Genomic DNA, 10033 nt, shown 5'->3' with positions numbered 1-10033 from the left:
AGAAAACTGCACCTCACTTGCCCCTGTGTACAGCACTGGCCAACACAGAACTGGCTTCGTGCTGGCTTTCCATGCGTGTTGGTCGGGTGGGTTTATATGTCATTTCCCAGATTCCTGTAATTAGATATACGACTGTAGTAGTTACATTTCTAGTCTCCGTGATGATACCCGACAGGAGTAACTTCGGAGAAGAAGGATTTATTCTGACTCATAGTTCAGGGAGTATAATTCACCATGGTGGACCATGGAGGCCCTGTGGATGCCAGGTGAACATAATTCACCAAGGCGCGGTAGCCGGAGAGCGGGCGGGGTCTGCGACGGTGGGTGTCAAACAGCAGCATCTCAGAGAGTAGCCAGGAAGCCGAGATAGGACAGGAAATAAAGGGGGCTGGGACCCCTAAGGTGTGCCCCTGTGACCTGTATCAGCCAACAGGGTCCTATTTGCAGTGTTTCCACAGCTTCCTAAAATAGATCTGCTGCCAGCTGAAGGGCTAAATATTCAAACACGAGCCTGGGCAAAGGGGAGAGTGGGAGAGGACATTTCACATCCCAACCATAGGAATGACCATAAGAATTTATACATCCATTGGTCAAAGAGTTTACAATATAATTATATAGAACCTATCTCGTAATAATAAACATGAGAAATCTATTTCAAGCTAGGTGTGTGGTAACATGCCTTTAATAACAACAGTTGAAGGGTAGGGGCAGATTTCTGTGAGTTTAAGGCACTCTAGATCAGCATGGTGAGTTCCAGGCCTGCCAAGGTTACATATTGAGACCAGGTAATAAATAAATAAATAAATAAATAAATAAATAAATAAATAAATAAATAACAATAAAACAAAACAAAAAATGAGCAAACTAAAAAACGGTATCCATTACTTCTCTGGTATGAAGACTATTAGTAGCAGATAGGGCATCTGATAGGTAGAAAGCATGACTTTGGTACCCGTCTTTGTGTGTGTGTGTACATGTAGGCCGGTACTGTATGTCCAAGTATGCCTATGTGTGAGGATGCGTATGGAGCTCAGAGGTGTTGATCCTCCGGTACCGTCTACTTAATTTTTAAAAAAAATTTGTCTATGCAGTGTGCATCTGTGTGTATGCATGTTTGTATGTTGTATGTGTGTTGGGTGTGCATGGGTACAGATGTGTGGAGGCCAGAGTCGGATGTCAGATGTGACCCTCAGTTGCTCTCCACCATATACATCAAGTTAAGGCCTTTTACTTGAAGCTAGAGCTCGCCAGTTGAGCTAGTTTAGATAGCCAGCTTTCTCCGGGATCCTGTCTCTACCTCTCTTGTTCTGGGATTACAGTCTGGCCACCATGCCTGCCCCGCACTTACGTGGGCGAATGGATCTGGACTCTGCTTTTCTAGTCTTCTGGCTTGCTCAGCACATGCTTCGTTTGTTTACTTGTTTGTTTGTTTTGAGGCAGGAGCTCTCAGTACCCTGGGGTTACCTTTGCTGGGCGGTGAGCTCTAGATTGTTTTTACTTCAAGGTTAGAGTCTAGAGCAGCAGTTCTCAACCCGTGGGTCACAAATCCTTTGGGGGATTGCATATCGAATATCCTGCATATCTGATATTCACATTAGGATTCAGAACAGTAACAAAATTACAGTTACAGAGTAACAAGAGAATAATTGTTATGGTTAGGGGTCACCATGACATGGGGAACAGTGTTAAAGGGTTGTGGCGTTAGGGAGGTTGAGAACCACTGAGGTAGAGATTAAGGAACATTAAGGCAGATACTTGTGTATCCTCTGTCTGTGGCTTCCACTGCAAACACAGCATCTATCCTCGTGGTCTTAAGCCAGCTGGGCTGCTGTGGCCCCAAGCAACACACCCTCACCCAAGAGCACCCCAAAGGGAATGAAATGAGTAAAAGGGAGGAGTAGGGCTTCCTACCAGCTGGGTTCAACCTTAAACATTTTGTTCAAGTTGGAGAAAAAGGAGAAAGAATCTCTTGAATTCAGATAATCCTTGTTTTTACTTTCCTTCCCTCCTGGAGTAGCTGAGAGGTGCAGCCAGTGCGCTGACACAGGACCAGCTCTCCATGGGTGAGGATGATTCCCCAGTTATCTTCCTTGCCCCTCACAGAGAGGGCCCTAAAGGTCAGTGGTCTTGGCTTCCTACATGGGTGAAGTATCTCTCAGATACCTGAGAGAATATTTTGAGCCAGCTACTTCATCGTCCTGACAGTTTAGGCGCCAGAGACAGTTAAGTCAGCTCCAAGTTAAGACTGCTCCAAGCAATAAGTCTCATGACTACAGCGGCGTCTTGAATCTCTCCCACAGCGTGCACTGGGATAAAGGCCATCACTGTGTGGAGGCCAGGTATTGACCCTTTGTGTCTAACCACTCTTCGGGTCTAAAAGATTAAACAAAGTTCAGAAACGTTGGTGCAGTAAGATCTTTGGACATAGGAACAAATCATAGTGCATGTGACACTGCCAGTGACCTGGGGGACAAGAAAGGGCAGAGGAGAGACCTGGAGAGGGAACTGAGATAGCAGGTGTCCCAGGAGCTGATTGATGCACATGGCTTCCCTGGAGGGAGCAGGGTGTAGGACATTGTAGCTGGCCAAGAAGAGTTTCCTGGAGTCCTCAGCCTGGGTCCAACACAGAACCAATGTCCAGGTAGGACCTGGGGGCACTGTTGTTTGTAGTCTCCTTGTACTCATGGCACCTTAGACATTGACCTGCTGGACATAAGATAGGGAGGAGTCCCTAGGCGGGGGTGGGGAGCAAGGAGGGTGTGCCCACAGGCAATTCAAGAAGGAGACCCAGAGGTGGACCAAAGAGCCGTGGACCAAAGAGAATGACAGAGAGGCAGAAGCAAAGGTGCCGAGGGACAGGAAGTTGGCCTGTACACTTATGGAGACTGCAGCAGCAGAAGAAAAGGACTCCAGAGTCTGCCATGCTGGTAGAGCTGGCGACAGCACGCCCTGTCCATAACTGTCTGAATGGAGTGAGATTGTCAGTGTCCGCTCAGGAAGACCACCTTTGAGAGAACGTCTTGGCTTATAACCCAGAGGGTCCTTATTGATCCAATGCTCCAGATCCGTGGCATTTGGGAACTGGTCCTGTTCTTTCCAGGGCCAAACATCTCTTTTGCTATTTCAGCTGAAGAATTAAAACCACTACCACCACCACCACCAAAACCAAACGATCAATAAGCCCCAAATCAGACCTAGAATCTTGCCTCTCCTACAGGGCAGGGCAACTGAAAGACGGGGAGCCATTGCTCAACCAAAAATGGGCTGAAATAATGTATTTCTTTAAGGATTCTTCCAAGGATCCGGGTGGTGGTAACACATGCCTTTAATCCTAGCATTTAGGAGACAGAGGCAGGCAGATCTCTGAGTTCAAGGACAGCTTGGTGTACAAAGCTCTGAGTTCCACAATAGCCAGGGATACAGAAACCCTGTCTCACCCACCACCTCCCCCCGTCCCTGAAAAAAGAAAAGGGGGAGGAGGGGAAGAGAGAGAGAGAGAAAGAGAGAGAGAGAGAGAGAGAGAATGAAAAAGGAAAAGGAAAGGGGAAAGAAGAAGGCGTGAGCTGGAGAAATGGGTCAGCTTGCTGCTCACCGACCCTGATAAGCTCACATGGTGGGGAAAACCAACTCCTTCAAGCTGCCCTCTGTCGTCCACTTGTATATACCACATGAACATGTGCTCATACATGAACTCGCACATAAAATGAATGGGGACAAATTTGACAAAGCCGACAGGTTCTTGTAAGGCTACAAGGTGGATCCGAAGATTGCCATTGTGGCTGCCGAGATGCTATGTGCTCCCCAATTTGCTAGATGTACCCACTTTTTAAACAGGGAAAGTCAGGTTTCAATTTACACAGCACTACTCTTGCTGCAATGCCACTAAATCAAAGGTTCCGAAGACCAGGAACTGGTTATTTTAAACTCAATAAATCCCTGCCAGCACATGCAGATAGATATTTCTATACATAGCGTTCTTTCCCCTGTTGCTCTGAGCATGGGGACAACTCATTCGTCTCACCCTGGGGAGGGGGGTGTGCTGAATTAATGTCCCAGATTAGCAAATGAGCCATCCTAGTGCCTGTCTTCTTTGAGCGCACTGTACCTGCTCTGCTACAATGAGCTGAGCATCGGGGACACAGCTGCACAGTCCTTGATGGCCGCTGGCTGCTCTGACTTGCATCCTCCTTGGAAACCATGCCTTCCTCTATTAGCAAGTTCCCACGCAGCATGTCGAATGTAAGTCATGTCTTGAGCCAACTGAGCGATGTAGAAGATGACTTCTCCGTGGAGAAGGGCTCCCTACTCATCCCAATAGGAACCACCAGGCTGTGTAAGCCTGGCCATCTAATTCCTCTGAAAATACCCCAGGAACTCAGGACTCCCAGCATCAACAGGTGAAGTTGTCTCTGATCTAGTCTAGCTGCTGCCCAAGGCTGGAATAGCTCAGGGATGTCCTAGGATGGGTGGGTTCCTGTGGCGTGCTGGGTGCTGATAAATAAAACATGGCCATGGCAACCTCTATGGCTTGAGTCACTTGGATAGGTGTGTGAGGGGATTAATTTTCCATGCCCCCTCTGTCTTTGACATCACTAAGATTTCTGATGAATGACCCTTGAGAGCCCAGGGGTAGAACTCTATCTGAACTGAGGTCACAGGAAGAATAGGAGCCTTCCCAGTGGACTGGGGTCTTCAGCTTTCACGAGCAGAACAAAATAATGCTACTTAGTGGTGACAGATTGGCCACATGTCCTTATTGCTCATCTCTCTTGGACATAATGCTTAATAGTTAATGTTGTGCTCAAACAAACCATATATTTACTCCATCCATTATGAACACTTTGTCACATTGATTCTTTTCTTTTTTTTTTTCTTTTCTTTTTTTTTTTTTTTTTTCGGAGCTGGGGACCGAACCCAGGGCCTTGCGCTTCCTAGGTAAGCGCTCTACCACTGAGCTAAATCCCCAGCCCCGATTCTTTTCTTTTAAATCAGTGGAGTGGGATTCCCCTTTCGATTCTAGGAATCAAACTCAAGGCCTCTCAGGTTCTAGGCAAATCAATGGGCCAGCTACATCTCTGGCCCATTGATTTTGTTAAAGACAAAACAAAACAAAACAAAAAAAACATTTAAAATAGTATGTGTGTTCATTGTTTCTTCCATTTAAAGAGAAAGATTTGACCATTTTTACCTTGCATTTCAAACTTAAAACACTAGAGCTGGGGAGACGGCTCAGTGATAACCTGATTGCTGCAAAAGCTTGAGAGGCGAAGTGTCGATCCCCCCCAACCCCTTCCCCCCCCCCCCGCACTCACAGAAAAAGTAAAAACCTGGGGGCACCTGTAATTTTCAGTGTTAAGGTACAGATAGGAAGGTCCCTAGGCTTACTAGCCAGCCAGTCCAGCCAGTTGGCAAGCTTCTGGTTGACTGAGCTCTGAGCCACAGAGCTCAACTTCGGGCCTCCATGACTAAGCCCCACCTTCACTCAAAGCGCTCCCAATTCTCAGAGATGCTAACATCCAAACTGAGCACCGGAAATAGGACAGCGGACACTAATGGACAGTGTGTGTTACTTAGCAGCAGACTTAAGAGACTTGGCCTCAAAAAACAAAACAGCCACTCCAGAATGAAAATACTGGTATATTTGTGTAATGCAAAGAGAAGTACAGATAGAAATCTTCAAAACGCAAGTTACATTAATAAAAACATAGCCGTTTAAGCAAAAAGTATTGTACAGTACTTGCAATGTAGTCCTTCAGTTTCAAATGACAATGTCTAACAAAGAGATAGTATTTTAAATTATAGTTCTTATTAATCATTTAAAACAGCCATGAGTAGAACAGCACCACCTAACTTAGCAAACACCGCAGGAAAATGTTTTGTCTCCTGGGAGAGGCACCATTATATCCCATATCTTTTTAACCACAGACAAGTCTTCAGAGTGAAAATTAGCTTCATAATACAGAATAAAACTGGGCTTATCAAAGCACAAGCCATTTCCACAAAAGCATTTTAACTTTTTATTGGGGGGAGAAAATCCCCCAAACCCCTAACCCAAACAAACCGGTAGTTTTCTGCCCTCCAGAGCCCGCCCCACCAGCAAATCACAATCAGTACGAACACATGCAATACTGTTTTTTTTTCTCCACATTACTATCCAAAACACTTTTTACTGTTTAAAAGTCACAGTCTCACAGAAAGTTTCCGTTCAAGATTGATCTACAGAGCAGCTGTTGCTGATGCATTGTTTTAAGATAACTTACACAGGGCCCCAAACCTTGCTCCTTATGTGACTCAAAAGAGACTGCCCTCCTACCCATTCGCATTTCCTCCTAAAGGACAGTGTCACCACTGGGAGAAGTTCCCCACATCCCCAAACAAGGCACACAGCTCACCTGGCCCTGTGGCCTGCAGTTCTGAGGGACTTTACACAACTTCGTCCCTCTCTTCCATCTCCAACAGAAGATCCCCTAGCTGGCTCTCCTTCACTGCAACGCAAAGGTAATGCCACTTGAGGTTGTCAAAAATAGCCTCTGTAGAAAACTGGCCATGGTCTCTAGGAAACTTTGCATGAATAAAACCAGTGTAGCCTTTATTTAAAAAAAAAAAATCACACGTGGAAGAAAAGAAGTCGATAACAGTACAAAAAGACTGCAGGGCCTACTGTCGGGAAGGAAGAATAATAGGGGGACGGAACTAGACCTCGGCATCCCCTCCCCGCCCCGCCAGAACAGGGGTCTATACAATCCAAGTGCGTGTCCACTTTGAGAGTCTTGTGAAGGCAGCGGAGAAAAACCAGACACGGGACAGAAGGGAAAGATGCGCGGTCACAATTGAAGCCAGAGGGAGCCTGGGTGGCAGAGCTCGCTTCACAAACCAATGCCTTTCAGGTCGCAGGGGAGGGTGGCCTGCGTGGCCTGGGGGCTCTGGCAACAGGGGAACTGGGCTCTGAAACAGTCCCTCAGCTCCCGGTTGAAGAGGAAACACACCACGGGGTTGATGCCGGCCTGTGCGAATGTCAGCCACACCGAGGCTGTCAGGTAGGCCTGCGGGACAGCTCCGGGCCGCACCAGGACGCGCAGGTAACTGGCAACCACATAGGGCCCCCAGAGGAGCAGGAAGAGCAGCGTGATGGCGTAGAACATCTTGCACAGCCTCTTCTCCGTCTTGAATTCCTCCAGCACCAGGAGGCGCCGGGCTCCGCGGCCCGGGCCTGCAGGCCTGATGCCCACGAGCGCAGGTGGCGTGGGCCCGCGGCCGAAGCCCGCCGTCCAGTTGGCGGCCGCTTGACCGGTGGCGCCCGGGCCGTGGAAGGTCCAGTCGTGGCTGACGGCGGGCACCAGGCGTGCGGGCCGCATCTTGCGGCGGTCGTGGATGAAGAAGAGCAGGCGAAGGTAGACGAGGTGCGTGGCGCCCACCACCGCGGCCAGGAGCAGCAGGAAGCCTAGCGCACCCGGGGCGCCGTCCGGCCGCTGCTCCAGGGCGCACGGCGCATCCTCGTCGTCCGCGCCACCGCCGTCCAGCACCGGCGGGAAGGCCGCGGCCAAAGCCAGCGCCCAGGCGGCGCACACCAGCATCGCGGCGCACGGCCAGCCGGCCAGGCGCTCGGCATAGAAGCGGTGGTGAGCGATGGCCAGGTAGCGGGTGACGCCCACGCCCAGCAGCAGGAAGGCCGCGTGGAAGCAGAAGAGCGCGGCCAGGAAGGCCAGCAGCTTGCAGCCCAGCGCACCCGGAGGCGTCCCCGCCGCGGCTGCCGCGCGCCGCGCAGCCAGCATGACGGCCGGGAGGCAGGCGAGCGCGCGCAGCCCGTCGGCCAGGCACAGGTCGAGCAGCAGGTAGTAAGGCGCGCGGTGCAGGCTGCGCTCCCTCACGATGAGCAGAGCGAACAGCACGTTGCCCGCCAGGCTCACGCACAGCAGCAGGCTGAGTGTGGCCAGCCTGAGGCCCAGCGCGGCAGCCTCGGCCCCGCCGCCGCCGCCGCCCGGCTCACTAGCGTTCGCCATCGCCGCCGTGCTCCTCCCCGCCGGCCCTCGCCGCTCGCCGTAGGCCTCCCCGGGCCTGCGCTCCGCCACGCTAGCTCTCCGGGCCCGCGGGGTTGTCAGCCCGCGCCCGGCCGGCCCTGCCCCGGGGGCTCAGCGCGCCTCGGCCGCGCCGCCGCCATCTCAGTCGCGGTGCGCGCGGTTGGCGACGGCCACTCCCTGCGCCCTGGGCGCGGCGGGCTTCACTGCAGGCAGGCCCGCAGCCCCCCGCATGCTCCGCGTCCTCCTCCCGGTCCTCCTCCGCCGCCGCGCCTCTTGGCTCTGCCCCCCGCCGGGCCCGCCGCTGCCGCTGCCGCCGCCTTCGCTACCGCCTTCGCCGCCGCCGCCGCCGCCGCCGCCGCCGCCGCCGCCGCTGCCGCCGAGCCCCCTCCCCTCTGCCGGAGCGCGCAGCGTGGCCGCCGCCGCCAGTCCCGCCGAGGCATCCCGCGCCGCACCGGGCCTGGCTGGGCTGGGGGCGCCGTTGCGACAGCCGGGAGGGGAGGCAGGGCCCAGGACGCGAGGTGGCGACAAGTCGCGTTTGGCCCCAGGTAAACGAGGGTCCGGCGGCGGCGGCGTCAAGCGCCAGCGCTGGGGTCACTGTGGCTGGGAGCTGGGGACACGGTGGGGTGACAGGGTCTGGGAGGCCTGGGGGAAGAGGAGGCAGGGATGTCTGGGATGAACCCTCTGTTTGAAAGCTGGTAATGATGGGCAGACTCACAGAACACAGATACCCAGGTGAAGCCTGATGTGGGTGGCAGCACGCTGGGGACAAGCATCCCCCTTCACCTCTACCCCCAGAGACAACTACAAAGTTGCCTCTATCTGAAAGCCTACCAGTTACTCCAGGAAGTCCAGATTTAGAGGACAAGGGAGTCCAGAGCCAGGAAGTGGCCCAGCTGGGATCTCAGTTTTACTTAGTCCTATTTCCAAGGCTGGACTTTCGGGGACCCTAAAGCATGCTTGCTCTCTAACTCTTAAGTGGAATCAAACGTACACCACAGAAAGAAATCAGGCATTTTCCTTAAATGGTATATGTCTTTGCTGGGATATCTATTTCCTGGGTTAGTCTGAAATGGCCAGTCCCATGTTCTGGCCCTTAAACATCTTTTCTTCTACTGGGTCCCCTTCAGTACCAGCTTCTCAAACAAGCCCTTATTCTTAAGGCTTTTGGAGCAGCCTGTCTACCTTTCTGTCACTGGCCTCTTCATTTGCTTCTTAGCATACAATTTCCCATCATCTGGTTTTATTTCCTCTTAAAATCCTGTCCATCTGAGTAGTCCCTAAGTAGTGTGTGTGTGTGTGTGTGTGTGTGTGTGTGTGTGTGTTTATATCACTATCCTCATTACTTAACGTGGGAACCAAAGTCAAGGGTTGGGCTGTATATTTTTCAGATATATGCTTTAAAAACTGTACTGCATAATGGGCATCTTGGTGGGCATTCCTAAGATCACCATCACAGAGAGCCTGAAGTGTCAGGCTGAGTTGAGTCAAAACTTAGCCTGTGACAGGTGCTGGAGAAGGAGAAAGGCATGAGGAGAACACACTGCTTATAACATGAGCAGGGTTATATGGGCAGCAGGGTTTAAGAGGAATAACAACATCCTTGTGGGGTGTGCACCTGTGGCCTCAGCGTTCAGAAAACTGAGTCAGGGGGTGGCAAATTGGAAGCCAATCTGAGCAGCATAACAAGGCAAGACCCAGGGGAGCAGAACCTGGAAGTCAGTCCAGATCCTAAGACTTTGCATTTGGAAGTCCCTGGTAGTCAGTGGGTCTAGAATGGGCCTAGATACTGACTATTGGCCCCACTTTGAGTAGCAAGGCCTTGGAAGACGGTTTGGACATTTTTGCAAAAATCTCATGGGAATGCCTTTCCCTTGCGACTGCAAAAGAATGTTTGAGAGGGTGCACGAGTTAGGATTTGCATTTCCATCATGGAGGTGAGTGGTTGCTGGTGTTGGTTATTGGCCCACAGTCTGGGTCTATGAAAGTATTCCCCTACCTTTGTGATCATGACATCT

General features: G+C 51.5%; 1 protein-coding gene across 1 annotated transcript; it reads right to left on the bottom strand.

Annotated features, from left to right (window-relative positions):
• Positions 1–6866: 6866 nt before the first annotated feature.
• On the bottom strand, positions 6867–8000 carry Gpr27 (G protein-coupled receptor 27). Its single transcript, NM_023099.1, is given in 1 exon segment — positions 6867–8000. A coding segment is annotated over 1 exon segment (1134 nt).
• Between the last annotated feature and the right edge of the window lie 2033 nt (positions 8001–10033).

The sequence above is a fragment of the Rattus norvegicus genome, chromosome 4 (assembly GCF_021556685.1).
Source record: "Rattus norvegicus strain SHRSP/BbbUtx chromosome 4, alternate assembly SHRSP_T2T, whole genome shotgun sequence".
Lineage (NCBI taxonomy): Eukaryota > Metazoa > Chordata > Mammalia > Rodentia > Muridae > Rattus > Rattus norvegicus.
This window is presented reverse-complemented; position numbering and strand designations above follow the sequence as displayed.